The 17055-nt window shown below is 50.6% G+C and overlaps 1 protein-coding gene across 1 annotated transcript; it reads left to right on the top strand.

Moving 5' to 3' along the window:
• The first annotated feature begins 6809 nt into the window (after positions 1-6809).
• LOC129087744 (C-C chemokine receptor type 1-like) lies at positions 6810-12351 on the top strand. The gene is made up of 2 exons (XM_054594762.1): positions 6810-7168; positions 10814-12351. Exon 2 carries the CDS (start codon positions 10881-10883, stop codon positions 11946-11948), a length of 1068 nt encoding a protein of 355 aa, XP_054450737.1. The 5' UTR covers positions 6810-7168; positions 10814-10880; the 3' UTR covers positions 11949-12351.
• The last annotated feature ends 4704 nt before the right edge of the window (positions 12352-17055 follow it).

Genomic DNA, 17055 nt, shown 5'->3' with positions numbered 1-17055 from the left:
AAGAGGACCTTTCCTCCCTGTCACAGTCACCCAGGCTCTGCCTGGTGGGACCAGGTGGCGGGGCTCGTTCCTGGTCTCACTACTGAGAATCTGCCTCTCAAGTGACCCTTTTCTCCCAGGGCTCTGCAGAGCTTCCTGTTCTTACCAACTGATAAAAAGAAGAGGCAGCCCTTTTTTCTGTTAGATGCTATCATGCCTGAATGTGACACAAGCAGCCACTAGGTGGCCACACTCAGAGCCGGTCTGAGTACGTCAGAAGGACGGGAAGGACGCTGGGGTCCTGGGCGCAGCTGCAGAGCTTCTACATTAACCAACTCTGTAACTATACCGCTGCTGAATTTCTCGTGATTTCTCTCTCCAAAAAACGCTTGTTGACTCAGCAGTGAACAGAAGTGGGAGCATTTCAGCCTTCCGGAGGCTGGCAGTGCTTGGGAGGAAAACAGTGCACAACTAAGTAAATAGATGTCGTATGTCAGGTGGTGATAAGTAAATCGGGGAATGGAGTCATAGGTGTCTTTGGGGGGAGGGAGGAGGAGATTCAGTTTTAAATAAGATGAGTAGAGAAAACCTCACTGAGAAAGTAACGCATGTAAGAGGGGAGGGAGCAGACATGCAGATCAGGAATCTGAGGGAAGGGCATCCGTGTAGGGAACTGCAAGTGTGAAGGCCCTGAGGTAGAACTGCACCTGGTGTGTTCAAGGACATCCTAGGGTCAGCTCGGCTGGAGCAAGGCAAGCAAAGAGGGGAGCCTGAGGAGATGAGGCCAGAGGCGGAACGAGGGCCCGGTGGTGCGCCGCCTTGCAGGCCAGCGTGAGGCCTTGGAAGAGAACAGTCCGGTCTGCGATAACTCTCGAAGCATCACCCCGGCCACTATGTTGAGAAGAAAGAGACTGTGGTCTTTGGGTGGTTTGGACCAAAGTGGGGGCAGCAGATGTGAGCAGGGATTAGATTCTTTATATGTTTTGAAGATCGAACCGACAGGCTTTGTACAAACATTACATGTCAGGTCTGCAAGAGCCGAGTCCGGTATAACTGCAGGAGTCGGCATAGTCAACGGGAAGATGGAGCTGCCATTTACCACTAGATGAGAATGAGCGTGGCAGCAAAGGGCTTTGAAGAAAGATCAGTTCACCTCGCAGTGTCTGTTAGGAACCCAAGTGGAGACATTGAGTGTTGGCCATGAGCCTGGATTTGAGGGTGGGGGTGGGGCTGGGGCTGTCCATTTGGGCGCCTTCCACATGAACAGGACATTTAGAGCCATTGGAGAGAATGTTGCCACGCGGGTAGGAGAGGCAGGGGGCTCAAGGACTGTGCCCAGGAGCAGGTCAAGGTCGAGAGGTGGGAATACTGAGCAGGAACCAGCAGCAGGAACTGAGAAGGAGCTGCCCGTGAAATAAGAGAACCAGGAGAGTGTGGTGTCCTACACATAGGAATAAAGACGGTCAAGAAGAGGGAGTGACGACAGCATCCCGTGCGCTGAGCGCTCAAGGCCAATGAGGCCTGAGAACTGACTGTTGGATTTGGCCCCAGGTAGGTCACTGGTGACCCTGACAAGAGCAGTGGACAGAGGGGTCCCAGAAAGCCCGGGTGGGGTGGAACTGGACCCCACTGAACACAACTCTGAGTAAATTGAGGAAACGAGTTGATAATCAGAGGTAGAAGGGGAATCAAGGGACACCCTGTGGATTTATTTTTTGCCGGCCTGCTTGATTGTTTAGGATAGAAGTAGGGGCGCATGTGTGAGCCGATGGGCGTAATCCTGTGGAGCAGGAAAAAACAATGATACCGGAGAAGGTGACTAGACCAGTGTCCTGGAGCAGGTGCGAGGGTGGCGTCTTGCACAAAGCGGAGGGGATGGACTTCAGTGTGGGTGTGGGGAATCCACCCCCGTAACTGGAGGGAAGGCAGAGCAGCAGAGCCTAGAGCGGGTGGATGGGATGAGGGGAGGTAGGACGTGTACAAGGTCTCTTCTTATGGCCTCTGTTTTCTCGGTGACATGGGAACAAGGCCATCAGCTAAGAATGAGCACGACAGAGTGGTGTTAGAGGTTCAAGGAGAAGGCGGAAGGTGTGAAATAATGTCCAGGAGACGGAGAGGCAGCCGGCTGTCACTCCTCTGGAGTGGTCCCAGTCAGCATGGAGGCGGGGTTTACTCCAGCCCCGTTCGTGGTCATGGGTGTGGGTGGGGAGTCGGATCGAGCCAGGGCTGTGCTTTTTACAGGTGGACATGTCAAGATCAGAACAGGGGAAGGGAGTTGAGGATGTATTTACATGCAGGAGAGACCGCAACGAGGGCCCATGGACTTCAACGTGATGGAAAACAAGGGCATGAAGAGGCCAAGGGTCAGTGGAAAACTGAGATATCAGTGATCTCTCTGGGGCCAAAAATAATGTTGGAGTTGAGGTTTTAGAGGCAGGTGAGCAGCAAAGGTAGAGGTGGGGTCAACGGCTGGGCTGCTGAGAACCAAGGTGTGAAGGGCTACAGATGTCAGTGATGGAAAGTTCCAGAGGTCAGGGTTATAGGAGTGAGTGGCCGAGGAATGGAGAAGACAAGACCACTAGAGGAGAGGAGTTCAAGGCAGGGAAGCCACAGGAAACTGGTGCTTTCAGTAAAAGGTAAAAGTGGCTTCAAAGCCCTTCCATCCAGATACACACAGCCTTTCACCATGTGACTTTATTGCTCCTCTTAGACAGGTAGGTACTATTTTCTGACTCTGATTGTGACTTGGCTCATGACTTGCTCTGGCTGACAGAATGCAGCGGAAGTGCCATCATATGACTTCGGAGGCTAGGCCTTAAGATGCTTCGCAGTTCCTGTTTCGGTGTGAGACAGCCTGGCCAGGGAGCCGGTCTGGCCGCCTGAAGGGCAAGAGGCCGCCAGAGCGCTGAGACACGCAGCACCCGCTGCCACGCCCGGGAGTGAAGCCACCGCGGGCCACCCACCTGATCCACAGAATCACAAAATGCCATGGTGATCTTAAGCCCCTGAGGATGGAGGCTGTTATTTAGGCTGCAAGAGCAGACATGGGCAGATGGCGAAGTCACCAGGAATCAGTACAAGAGAATGGTAGGAAGCAATGCCAAACCAGAGCTGACGTCTAGAATTGTGAGAAAATGCTTCTCTCCTTTTTAATTTTTGGAGCTATTTTGAGTGAACTGCTTTATTATTTCCTGTAAAAATTGTCCAATATATACAATTAGGTGTGGAAAAGGGATCTCCACTTTTCCCCCCAAAAGAAAGATTGAACCCCTCAGAGCGCCCCATGGATGTCGTCCTGCTGTTGAGGGCGGGGGAGGCTTCAGGGAAGAGGTGGCCTCTTGGGTGACTCAGGCAGGAGGAGAGGTGTCTGACCTGGAGGAGCCCAGTACCCTCCTGCACTTTGGGACATGAGCCAGCCCAACAGGGCAGCTGAGCAGAGCAGAGAGAGGCACCAAGGACCACTGGGTGTGTGTCCTTTGGTTTGTCAGGGTGGGGTTTGTAGGATGCCGGGGGTCGGGGGGTGTGAAAAATACCTGGGAGAGGCCAGGCAGGCAAGGAGAGGCAGGGAGTAAGCGGGGGAAATGTCCTCCTGGCTAGAAGGAATACAGGGTCCAGGGGGCGGTGGACAGAGAGGCAGGGGAAGGAAATGAGACAAAGTGGAAGGAATGGGTAGGAGGGTCAGGTGGGGAGAAAATGAGGTGGCGTGGAGGGGGTGGGGCGAGCTGCTGACTAAGGGTCACTTGTGTCATCCAAAGCCCCTCTGGTCTATCTGTGGGACACCGCCAGCCGGGTTTCCATGTCCTGCAAGTGCTCTGGGGTCAGAAGCAACCTCTTCTGCCATGCAGCCAGGCAGTGCCTCCCAGAAGGAGGCAGCAGAGAGACCTCCGTGGTCAGGGTGCCTCTGTCCCCTCTCTGGGAAATTAACTTCCTGGTGTTGCAGTTGAACCTCAAAGGTGACAAGGACGGCCAGGCTGCATGATGTCAAGAAGCCCAGCCCTGTCCTGTCTTGGTTACATGAAACGTAAGGTTTCTGGGATGTCACGTTTGAGATGGGAAAAGAGAAGCTGAGACACGGCTGGGTCAGCATCAGATGTCGTGGATGAGACACAAAAAGGAAGTCAGTGAGGTGATGGGGGAGGGACCCGCGGGCCAGGCCACGGGGCGACACTGCACAGGGTGTTGGATTAAGGAATCGGAGTCCTAGACAGAGTCAGGGGTGGAATCTTTTGTGCACTTTACTGATACGTCACTGTGTGCCCACAGCGCAGAGGGCTGCAGCCCCCGCCCGAAGCCGGCCCTACGTGCTGGTGGAGGAGTCTCCTGGGCTCATGTGACAAAAGCCAGATGGAAAACAATGTGTATCACATGCCCCACTGTGTTTAAAAAATTAAAAATTAAAACTGTGTGTGTGAGTGCATGCCCCCCACCTCTGACTGGCCCCAGGGGACCCAGGTGTGGGCACCGGGCAGGGGAGACAGCCCATGGAGCAGCCTCCTGTTCAGCTATAAGCCAGAGAAGTCTTCCCAGCTCACCTCTGGCCCAGCCCAGCTCCCCTGGAGAGAGATCCCCCAGGACTTTGGGCCAAAGGCCTGGTGAATATCTAGATCCATGGTTCCCAAACCTGAGTGCTCACTGGGATCACGGAGGGCATGTTAAAACCAGAGTTTCTGACCCAGTACGTCTGCAATGAAACCTCAGAATCTGCTTCACTGGCAAGTGCCTGGGGGTGTCCATGCTGCTGCTCCAGGGTCCTAACTTTGAGAACCCCTGTTCTAGAGGGTTCCCTTACCCCCACCCACAACAGGTGTACTCTTCCTTGGCTGAGGGTACTTCCCAGGCCATGACGTTGTTCCTTACTGTGTTGACTTGCTTAATTGTCCATGATCCTTGTTAAGCTGTGAGCATCTGAAGAATGGGGCCTGTCTCTCTCGGTCATTGCTATGTCCCTAACACCTCACAGTACCTGGCAATATTTGTTCAATGAACAAGTATATTTGCCTGGCATGTTCTGTCTGTGTCGTGGGTGCCACAGAAGCCTAGAGCTGAGCTGGAAAGCTGCTCAAGGATCAGAGGCACTGACCATGGCCCTTACCTTAGACATGACCAGGAGAGAGGCGGGCCTCCCCAGCTTTGATCTCTGAAACTGACCGGCCAGCAAGGCACTGCCAAAAGCCAGGCACATGCTCACCTACTATTTGCTATTGTGGACATGGCGCTGAGAGATGATGTGCGGGGCAGAGGCGCCTTGCACAGGAGGGGCTGGGAACTCAGCTGTGCGAATGCTGGCGTGCGCCTGACTCTGCTGGGCACCACGTGGCCACGCACCTCTACACGCTGCAGCCTGTGTCCTGAAAACACGGGGCTCCCTGCCTGGGGAGCCGGTCAGGCAGGAAGCCCGAATACCCCAAGGAGCAGCCCTCAACCTGGGGTGGGCAGGTAGAGATGTCATGGACACCGCCTGGTTCCCTTACCCCTCCCGCCTGAAGCTGGGGTGATTCTAGGGACCTCTGAGTTCCACGGTAGGGCCAAGTTCTGCTTGCCCGCAGCGGCAGTGGCTCTATGACTCCCCTTCACAGCCCCTTTTGTTTCTGGTCCCTCGTTCCCCTCCCTTGTGGTGCTTCCTGGGATCCCTGCAGACACACTTCTTGTGCTTCCATCCAGATTAAGAGGGGCAACTTGAATGCCTCAAGAACTGCACCAAACCATTCCTTTATAGGCATGTGTGTATGTATCTTCATGGAATCCTCTTGATGAAGTTGGCACCATTAACCTTGTTGTACAGTAGAGGAAAGACACACTTGGAAGCTTAAATAACATGCCCGATGCCAGGGAAAGGTAGACGCCAGGTTGGAATGCAGGACTACTTGATTGGGGAGGCGCGGCTCTGATGCACAACCGCCTCCCCTCCCACACACACACCCTGCTCTTTGCGCAAAAGCCACACATTCCCAGGCCCATGGCCGTCCTTGTCAATCTGGTTGCCTTTTTGCCTCTCTCTTGTGCCATCTCCTTGTGGACAGGCTGCCCAAGAGGCGAGTCCCAACCCAGAAGACTCATGGGATGTTCCAAGGAAGGGAATACTGAGGCACCTCATCTAAAGTCTTCATTTTTACAGATGAGGAAACTGAGCCTTGAAGGGACAAGTGACAATTTCATAGCATGTTCACATTTATGATTTCTGAGTGGCACTTGGCAGCAGACCTATGAGAAAGGTTAGCAGAGCCCCCCTTTTACAGAAAAGCAGATGGAATCTGAGGGACAGAGGCAGCAAGCAGGTGTTCATAGTCGTGGGCAGAATTGTGAGCATCTCTTATCAGACATTTTTCCTTGTGCCAGACGACCTTGACATTTTTTGCATACAAGCCGATCTCACGCACCCTCCCACAAGCCTAAGCATTCAGCGTTCTCATTGGATGGAGTGGGAAACAAGACTTAGAAAGGCTAGTGATCTGCCTGTGTGTCAAGTGGAGAGCTGGGACTTGAACTTGACCTGTGTTGGTCCATTGCCAGACTCCATGCACCTGTATTCGCTGCAGGCTGGGGGTTCCTCTAAGTAAAACCGCTATGTGGATTCTCGGGGGAGGCTGGAGGGCACAGACAGGGGAGAAGAACCAGGGTTCAGAGCAGTCAGAAGTGGAGGGTTAGAGGGCGCCAAAGAGAAGTTGCCGCCTCTCTCTGGCTTTTATCAGCAATATCATTTTGAGGAACAAAGGACACAGGGTACTTGTAATCTTTAAAGGGAAAAAAAAAAGCCTACTTAGTGACCACAAGAACTCCACGCCCTACACCCGCCCCCCCCATTCCAGCCTTCAATTGCTCCACAAGTTCTGAGAACTTCATGCCATCCTCCTTGCCCCATTCAACTCCACCCTCCTCGATCCCTTAAGACAGAGCTCCCCAGGGAGAAGTGAAAACCAGTGACTAGAAAAAGTTCTTTGAGTGAACTCCAGCCTCCAGAAACTGGCCACTGGTGGGCATTGTGGCCATTAACGGACACCCAACTACACAAAAAGAAGAACTTTGTCTCCTTGTCATTCTGAATGACTGAGAACCCCCAGAGTCCTGTCCCTATCATTATACAGGAAGCTGAGGACTTCCTTCTATTCTCTTGGGACCTAAAACCTTGAAAACAAACACTCGAAGTGCTCTGGAAAATAAGGCTTTGTGGACAGAGCTCCTTGACGCCAGAGTAAGTAGCACTTGCCTTTTCTGTCTTGTTGGTTTCTGTCGGGAGCAATCTGGTTGGAACACTGCATGCAGTATGTCTGAGCAGCCCATCTATGCATCTGTAAGGCAATGAGCTGTGTAGCAATACTGAGAAGGGGCGGATTTGTAAGACTGGGTACTCAGGTGTAAAATAGATTTTTATTTTTTGCTTAAAAAAGGAAGCTTTTGTGAATAGTGGGTTATTAGTGACTGATTAAGAGAGCCCAGCCGTGGCTGGTTGTGGCTCAGTTGGTTGGAGCTTCATCCCATAACAGAACGGTTGCAGATTCTATTCCTGGACAGGATACATTCTTAGGTTGCAGGTTATATCACTGATCCCTGGTCCCTGGTTTGGGCGCCTATGGTCCTTGGTCCAGGGTCATGTAGGGGGCAACCAATCAATGATCCTCTCTCGCAATGATGTTTCTCTCTCTTTTTAAAAGCAATGAAAAAAATGTCCTCAGGTGAGGATAAAAACATTTTTTTAAAAAAAGTCAGCCCAGTATTAAGGGACAAGGGGCACTTTCTGTAGGAGGCTATTCAAGAGGAATTTACTTGCCAAATTTTCCCCATGTAAATGAAAACCATGCCTGGTGTATAAAGTCAGTGTAGCAAGAGGGAGATATGAATATGAAAAGCCTTTGCAGATGCAAGGATGATTTGATACTGAACCCACTTTTTAAGATGACTAGAACCAAGGATCCTCAAAATCAGACTGTGGGCTGAGTTTGGAGGCAGTAGAATTTTGCCCACCTGAAGGTGGGGAGCTCACCAGATGACCTCTTGGGATGCATCTATTCTGTTCTACTAACAAAGAGGCAGCAGAATTTTGTTCCAAAGGTAGAGGAGCATGGGGTCTCCTTGGAGGTATCTACTTCAACTCTTCCCCCATAAGATCTGAGGGGTCTCAGATATCCAATTAGCACTTCCCAGAAGTTTGCGTAGCCTGCCACCAAGCTGTGTGCCACTCACTGACCCCTTAGTCCCCACTCTGACTACCAGGACAGCTCTTAGGCTACTCAGACTAGGGGGCATTGATGTGCTGCTAAGTATTTCATAACAGGCTCTCCTTAAAAAGCACCCTGATTGCTAGTCTTGTTGATTTCTGTGTGTAAATATTCCCACTATGGTCCATTTCAAGCTACCAACATGCTGAATGTGGAGCTGAGAAAACATGCACACGATTGGTTCTTATGAGCCAGGATAAGCCAGCTCCTGCATACCACCAGGCCCGGGGTCTTTACCTTCACAGACTGCCCTTTCTCTGCTCAGAGACTCCCAGACTGGAGGATGGTGGCACTGGAAGGTTCCAGGTTCCAGGGCCAGAGCGGACTACTGGGCAATGGCCTCGGGGCAGACTTTTGCGGCAGACTATGGTGTGGCTGGCAGGTTGGGTAGCAACACGGTCCTTGGTTGCTCCTCCAAGGCCCTAGCCCTGCCGTGCCCGTTCCGGGAGCAGTGTGTCCTGGTGGTGTAGCACGGCGCCCGACAAGTTGGAAAACAGTAAAGGGAGTTGGATGTCGGGGGGGCATGGAGGTGACTCTCAGTTCAAAATGACATCTTACAACACTGACTCAACGTGCCTTTACCTTTGTCAAAATTTCCCCAAAACCTGGGCTCATGGGGTCAATCTTGCACTAGTTGCTCTCTGTGCTTCCAAGCCGCTTGTTGCTTCCACCGTAAACCCACCGGCCCCCAAAATGCTGGCTGCCCGGACGATCTGCCAGCACTGGCTGAGACAGTGGGAATCAGATATTGTCAATATGGCTTTTCAGTGACTGCCAGTCTGGGCTTCTCCAGAAAGAGGGCTGATTACTCATTAAAGGGGCAAATCCGGAGGTGGAAGAGTAAGCCAGAGGAATGGATTTGGTAGGAAGTCACAGGGCCCCAGCTGAGGTGCCCAGCGCCCGCCATGTGCCTTAATTTCCAATGGCCAGTGCACACATGTAAGTCTCTAAGCAGGAAACATGCGTTAAGCAGAGTGTAGAAGGGAGAGCACCAGAGACTCCGGACTAAAGCTGGGAATGGTGGTATAGGTACCACCTATGTTATTCACTGGTGTTTAAGTCAAACAATTCAGATTGGTGGCAGCATATTGAAAATTGCAAAGCACAGTTCACATGGGAGGGACTCTTGTGTCCATCATTGAGCAGAATTCACTTTCTAGATTAACTACAGAGAGACCTCGCGGGGAGACTGGGTGGCAGGGTTCATCAGCCAGAATAGGGTTGGCACCTGGGACATTCCTGGCGGCAACAGGCCTCCGGGAAGGGTCTCTGCACGGGAGGAGGTCCCCTAATATTTACGAAGGTCCTGATTAGTATCACAGGTAGATTTTCTCATATATTACCTCACAGTAGCCCTTCAAGGTAACTGTTACTTTCCCACATTACGGATGAGAAACTGAGGCTTAGAGAGATAAACTTCTTCAAGGTCACACAGCTGGTAGGTTACACCAACGCCCATGCTCCCTGTGGAGAGGTATCTTCAATAAGTGATCTAAAGGATTGAAAGGGAGGGCTAAAAGGCAGAGCTTGGGGAGTTTTCTAAGGCAAGCTCTCTAGAGGTTCTTTTTTATTCATTTATTTGTTTGTTTGTTCCAAGGTAGCCTTGGGTAAAGATATTGAAGAGTTTATTTCAGCAGAATTTCAGCTTCCAGCTGGATGTGGAGTAACACCTTGTGGTCTGAGGCCATTCCGAGCTCTTTCTCCCTAGAACCGCCTGCTCCACCAAGCCTGTGCTTTCCTATGAACCCTCATGACTGTCACAAGAGGCCTACGGAGTCACCATAGACCTGCCTGTGCCCCATCAGGGCCTCCCTGGTGTCCTTATTGCCCTCTGCTAAGGGACAGGGTTGGCTCCCCAGAATTTCACTATGGCAGCACGGTAGGGTTGTGGCTGGGATGACCTTTGCCCTGTAGGACACCATCCTTGATTCCGCCTACCAAATGACAGGAGCGTCCCCTAGCCTTTGACCACTAAAAAAAGATCAAATGCCTGCACATTTTCATGCGCTCCCAGTGCCCTCTGTCACCCCGTCTGAGAATCTCATTAGCCCCAAAAGCCATGAAAATCCATTGGTTAGTTTTTGACTCTCAGCCAGGACTATTTTCCATCCCATGTCCTTCTGTGGACTCCAAAGTGCAAGGTCATTGCTCTGTTACCGGAGACAGGGAAGCCGAGTGGGTTCAGGCATGGGCATGAGAGTAATGTGCACCCGCTTGAGCTCCAGCTCTCATTCTTACCAGATATGGGTCCTAACCACTAAAATGAGTAAGAGCAATGGTACCGCTCCAGGGCTGTTTAACACCAAGTCTGATGCCAAGTTCATCGGAAGCAGGAGGGAAGCACTGGCGAAGAAGAATGTGGGTGAGGTCTCCCTCTGCCTGGGTTCTCCATCCACTTTTCCTCCACAACACTCAGTGCAAAAGTAATTGAATTCACAATTTGTGCACTCATCTGTTTTCCCCTCCCCTCCCCATTAAAGTACAGTTTCCATGAGGGCAGAGAGGACCTGGGTTCCCCTAGCTCATCCTTAGGTCCCAAGGCATGGTATTCAGTAGACACTCTGTAAACAGTTGTCAAATAGTTGAAGATATATAATCACCACCTTGTCTCTATTGTCCAGAGCCCTCTGCCATTAACAGCAAAGTAACTACTGAAACCATCTTCCTGGACCTGTGGGAGAAGCCAGGATGGAAAATACCACCTCTTCAATGGTCTATGATGAGACCACAGAATATGACTATGGGGATACAACCCCGTGCCAGAAAGCAGTTTTGAGGAGTTTGGGGGCTCAACTGCTGCCCCCTTTGTACTCCTTGGTATTTGTCATTGGCCTGGTCGGCAACATCCTGGTGGTCCTGATCCTCATGCAATACAAGAGGCTCAAGAGCATGACCAGCATCTACCTTCTCAACCTGGCCATTTCTGACCTGGTCTTCCTCTTCACATTGCCCTTCTGGATTGACTACAGCCTAAAGGACAACTGGGTGTTCGGCAATGGCATGTGCAAGTTGATGTCAGGTTTGTATTACGTAGGCCTGTACAGCGAGATCTTTTTCATCATCTTGCTGACCATCGACAGGTACCTGGCCATCGTCCACGCCGTGTTTGCTCTAAGGGCCCGCACCATCCATTTCGGTATCATCAGCAGCGGCATCATCTGGGTCCTGGCCATCCTGGCTGCCATCCCGGGCTTTTACTTTTCTAAGACCCAGTGGGAGTTCACTCATTCTACCTGCGGCCTTCATTTCCCCCAAGAACACCTAAAACAGTGGAGACAGTTCCAGGCTCTGAAGCTGAACATCATGGGGCTGATTTTGCCCCTGGTGGTCATGATCGTGTGCTACACGGGGATTATCAGGATCCTGCTCAGACGGCCCAATGAGAAGAAGTCCAAAGCCGTCCGGCTGATTTTTGTCATCATGATCATCTTCTTTCTCTTTTGGACGCCCTTCAATCTGACTGTGTTCATTTCTGCTTTCCAAGACGTCATCTTGGCCAGTGGCTGTGAGCAGAGCAAACAGCTGGACGTGGCCATACAGGTTACGGAGATAGTCGCCTACACACACTGCTGCGTCAACCCCATCATCTACGTCTTTGTTGGCCAGAGGTTCCGCAAGTACCTGCGCCAGCTTTTCCGCCAGCTCCTGGCCGTGCACCTGGCCAAATGTTTCCCCTTCCTCCGCACCGAGAGGTTGGAGAGAGCCAGCTCCATGACCCCCTCCACGGCGGACCAAGAACTCTCTAATGGGTTCTGACACAAGCCCTGGCAAGAGTGACCTGCCAGACACGCTGGCCAGAGAGGAGGCAGCTTGGTTGTCCAGGCCAGATTCTGACTGCTGACGTGGCGGGGAGTGGACGCCGCCTGGGGGTGAGGTGGTCTAGACTAAATCACGTTTAGGGCTTGAGTCTTCTCTGTAAACTTCTCCCTGGAGATGAATGAGTGAATGGGGACATTCCAGAAGATTGGACAAAGGGTGACAGCGAAGGTTTGGGGCTCAAACAGGGTTTTGGATTTGTAAACATTAACGTTTGCAAACAAAGCCACTGAACATCCTCCACCTCTACCCTGACTGCCAGTGAATGTGGGAATAGTGATTTCCATAGTCGACTTGGCCCACAGGCAGGAGCAAGCAGCTGCCTCCACTCCCCGCCCCCGCCCCCACCCCCACCCCCGCACACTCCCCCATTGCAGGGTTTAGGCTCTTGGAAACCTTGAGGAACATAGAACTCACGACCTTGAGACACAGTGGGAAATAGGAATAGGAAACTGCTGTTGTCAATGGAATTTCCCTTAGAAGTTTTATATTCACCAAAATCAAGTCACTCACGCAGTGAGCTAGACACAGACTGTGTGTATAATGTGCTGTCTTTCTGGAAACAGCCACAGAAGGAAGGAGACATTGTTCCCATGCCCATTCCTTTCTTCCTGAGTATTTTCACAATCTCCCTTTCCTGGCAGTCTCACGAAGCGGCAGGAAATTCTCATGGGTTTATTGCAGAATTACCAAGGGCCAAAGGAGACAGGGTTGATTTTCTTCCTCTGGTTCTCTGATTCTACGGTTCTGCGGTTCTACGGATCAGAGCTCTGGCTGCCACCTCGCATCCGTCCTCAGAAAACTAACCAGTGCGTAAGCCGACGGTGCCTGAGGCTGGGACAGAGGAGAACAGGTACCAGGCGGGTGGGCTGGGGACTCTGTCTTGGTGTAGGAGGTTGAGAAGGCCCTTCACTCTAAGAAACATATTTACCCTGTACACCTCTAACACTTCATCTCTCAGCAAGGGCCTCCTATGCATCATGTCCTTGTGCGCCTGTTTCCCAGACTTCTATTTCCTTAAAACTCATTTTCCCAGTAGCAAAAATTATTTCTAAAAATGCTTAAAGACACAAAGCGAAGAAACCCGGACATCAAAATCACCCATAAATCTCACCACCCAATGGCAACCCCTGCACATTTTTGATGTGCTTTCTGTTGGTTTGCTTTTTCTCTTATGCATATTTATGACTGTGACAAAGATGGACTTTTGTACTCACCCTTCTGCCCTTGTTTTTAAGTAGTATGTTCGATCACTTCTCTGGGTCAATACATTATTTCAAAGCATTGTTTTTGGTGCCTGCCCTGAATTCCATAGCAGGAGTCTATTCAAATATACTCGTTTCCCCATTACGGCTTGCGCAAATCATTTCAGTTGCACATGGTGACTGAGGGTCTGCTCCAGTCAAAGCTAACCCTGGAAGACACAGGTGCGGGATTGGGTGGTGGCTGGGAATGTTCTGGAAGAGCCCTCTGCTCAGTGAGGTGTACAAATGCCAACAGAGGCCAGGTGGGGGGGGGGGGCGCTGCCATGGAGCCCATGGTGCCAGGACGGCCAAGGGGAGGAAGGACTATACCGGTCAGAAAGCACCCGAAGGGGCTGGCTGTCCCACCTAACAACACAGCGACACCACGGGGCTGGCCTCTTTCTGGACACTGGTGTGCTCTTACCAAGCCACCCTCGCATTCAGGCGGGGACTGCTATGTCTGCATGTTGTCTTTATGTGGGGAAGCTGGTATCATGAAGGTTTAGAAAACTTGCCTGGGGAGGAGAGGTCACACTGCACTGGGCATATGCCTCCACATGGAAAACGTGGGCAGACGTAAGCTTTGGAAGTCAAGGTGAATGTCACCTCTCCGCCTGTGAACTGGCCTGCCCCTCTGCGGTGCGGAGAGAAGGAGGCTTAATGGGATAAAGAAATGTTTGCCCATCACTTCGGTACAATAAAAGTGCATGAGAAGTCAAAATTTGATCCACAACAATACTGTAACGATGAATGTTTCACAACATCCTTCAGTTCCATTTTTGAAATAGTACTTTTTTTTCCTTATTACAAAAGCAATCCATGTGCATTGTAGAAACTGGGAAAAGATAAAAAGCCCAAAGAAATAAATGGATGCCCCCTCCTCAAATCCAGCCTCTCTGGGATTTTAGTATTTTAGTGCATCGTCTTCCAGTGCCATTTCCTGCGTGCACGAACATGTGTGCACAAATGTGCAGTCATACCTCACATGTTTTGTGTAACCTCAGGAGAACGTGACACACAGGAAGTACTTGGCCAATGCTGGTTGGGTAGCGGAACATCTGAGCCTCCAATTCTTTATCAGTAAAGTGAGGATAAGACAAATGTCTACCCCATGAGGCTGCTCTGAGGATTAAATGAAATAAAGCAGGGGACGTGGGGTAATCTTCCCCCAACTCTATCAGAGAGGAGATCTGACTTCCTCTGCCAGGCCCTGCTGCCCGCCCTCACTCAGGGCACCTCCGGCCCCTCCCAGCGGCCATCCTCCCTCCCCGCCCTTCCCTGCTCCCCACGGTGGGCCGGGCTCACAGCCGAGCCTCCTTGCCAATGTTCTGACTGCTTTCACCCTTCTGCCCTCACAGAGAGGTCGTCAGAACAGCAAACCCAAAGAACTCCCGTGTCACCCATCCAGACTCCCCAGTCATCAGCATTTTGCCGCATTTGCCTTAAATTCATCATTCTCTTCCTCCCTCCCCCTCTCAAAACTCACACAGACAGATAGACATCAGGATACCATTTCTTTCAGGAACCATTTGAGATAGGATGCCTCCGCACTCCTTAGCACTTCAGAATCATTTTACTGGCCACAGGACAGTCCCATAGCATCAAAAGAGGAACCTGCCAGGATGCGGTTGTCACCATGTGATTTACAGCCTTCTTCCCCACCCTGCCCGCGCGGTGAAGAATGCCCTTTAGCACGCCAGGAGCCAGAATCCCTTGTTTGACTTAGTTGTCATGTCTTTCTAGTTGTGCCTTCAATCAAGAAAAATCCTGCAGGCTTTTCTTGGCGCAGCGATCCCACTTCCGAAAACATATCCAAAGGGAACCCAGTCACTACCTCAAACGGAAATCCCTGTCCCCACGTCTATCACAGCCCCATTCACGGCAGCCCAGGTGTGGAAACGACCAGGTGGCTGTTGACAGGTGAATGGGAAACACTCAAAGGTCCTTGGGAAAGGACCAAAAGCAAAAGTCCCATTCGGAGGCTGTTCATGTCTGTGCTTTTCTTTTCTTTTGTCCATTTTTTTTTTTTATTGTGGCAAGGCACACATAAAATGTACCATCTTAATCATTTTTAAGTGCACAGCTAAGTGGCATTAAATTCTTATAATATCGTGCAACAGCCATCCCCATCCCTCTCCAGAACACTTTTCATTTGGTAAAACTAAAAGTTCATACTCAATAAAAAGTAACTTCTCATCAGCACCAAGAGAAAATGGAACCAAATGTTGAAAAGAGTGCAAAGCTGGCACATCCCCCAATGTAATAAAGGGCACGAATAGTGCAAAAAGAAAAAACAAGTCCTCGTTCTCCGCCGCGACCCAGGCCTTCATGGAATCGTGGAATCATACAGTATTTGTTTCTTTGTAACCGGCTCTTTCACTTCCTCCAATGTCCTCAACGGTCCTCCATGGGGTGGCATATATCAGAATCTCCTTCCTTTTAAAAGCTGAATAATATTCCATTGTTTATATATACCACATTTTGCTTATCTGTTTATTCACTTATTGATAGATACTTGATTTGCTTTCATGTTTTAGCTACTGTGAATAATGCTGCTATGACTAGGAATAGACAAATATCTCTTCAAGTCCCAATTTTCAATTTTTTAGATACATGCCCAGAAACCATCAGCAGAATTTGGGAGCAGCACTAAGTTATAGGAACCTTGTGAGTCTCCTTTGCTACCTGCCCTCTCAGGAAAGTGGGAGGAAACAGGAGTTCCTGGAAGGGGACATGGGAAGGGGAAAGAAGGGATCCAGTAAATTTTCTCCATCCATTTCTCTGTTTATTCATCCGTCCAAATGCTACCACCCACCCTCACATTCAGCCTCGCCCTGATTGGACCTGAGCCCCCGCAGCCGCACACCAGGGATGTGAAGACCGCCGGGGGAAGGACCTGAGGGGGGTTAAATGAGTATCGGTAAATATGAGCTAGGATACAGACATGAATGGTTTTCAAAAGAATTTTATTGACATGAGAATATGCTCGTACTGTTAATGTTAAATAAGAAAGAAAAATACAGAACCCGTCTCACTTGTATTTTATAATGTAGGTGCCGAACACAAAGACAGGAGGAGAATATACTCGTATTTCTAGGGGCTCATGTGTGTATCAGTCAGGGTTTGATCAGAGAAACGACAGGAGCTAAGCCCAGGGTTCCCACCCTGGGCGCAACCAATTCACAGGAGCAAAGGGTTCCAGTGTTAAGGGCTATCCACCGATACGTGATGTTTCTTGGACTACGCGTTTGAACTATAGTTCACAGTTTCAATATTAGAATGCAGTACATTCCTTTCGAAGTTGCCGTATCTTTGCCAAGCCAGGTTTCCGGCGGCTTGAGAAGAAGCGGTGTGGAACAGGGACCGAGGGTGGCAGGCTCCAGTGGATTCCAAGGTTTGAGAACACGGCTGTGCCTGACAGGCATACTTATCCCATTGGTTATTTAAAAATAAAATCAAATAATTTTTTTTCAACTGATGTGTATTTTTAAACAGCTATGCACAAAAACACTTCGGCTGTTTGGGTCTAACCACTTGATAAGTGGAACAAGCTGGTATTTCTTTTGGCCTGGGGGCACCGAGGAAAAAAAAGTCCCAAGACGTGAAGGGCTGCGTGAACTGAGAAAGCCTGGGCGCCTCTGGAATGAGGGTTTGTTTGCAAACGGGGTTGCATGCAATGGCGGGAGCTGGCGGGCAAGCCTGCGCAGGCTGCAGCCTGGCCCCTAGCAGTGGGAGGAAAGCCTCCACCGTTTGTGGAAGCCACCACAGGGTCTGCTGCAACATTGTTGCTTCTCTCTTGCAAA

The sequence above is a fragment of the Pteronotus mesoamericanus genome, unplaced genomic scaffold (assembly GCF_021234165.1).
Source record: "Pteronotus mesoamericanus isolate MK-2021 breed Mesoamerican mustached bat unplaced genomic scaffold, CSHL_Meso_final scaffold_533, whole genome shotgun sequence".
Taxonomy (NCBI): Eukaryota; Metazoa; Chordata; class Mammalia; order Chiroptera; family Mormoopidae; genus Pteronotus; species Pteronotus mesoamericanus.
Note: the sequence above shows the minus strand (reverse complement) of the source record. Positions and strands in the feature narration are given on the sequence as shown.

Excerpts from the sequence above, each read along its gene's own strand:
- LOC129087744 (XM_054594762.1), top strand. The coding sequence starts at position 10,881 with ATGGAAAATACCACCTCTTCAATGGTCTATGATGAGACCACAGAATAT.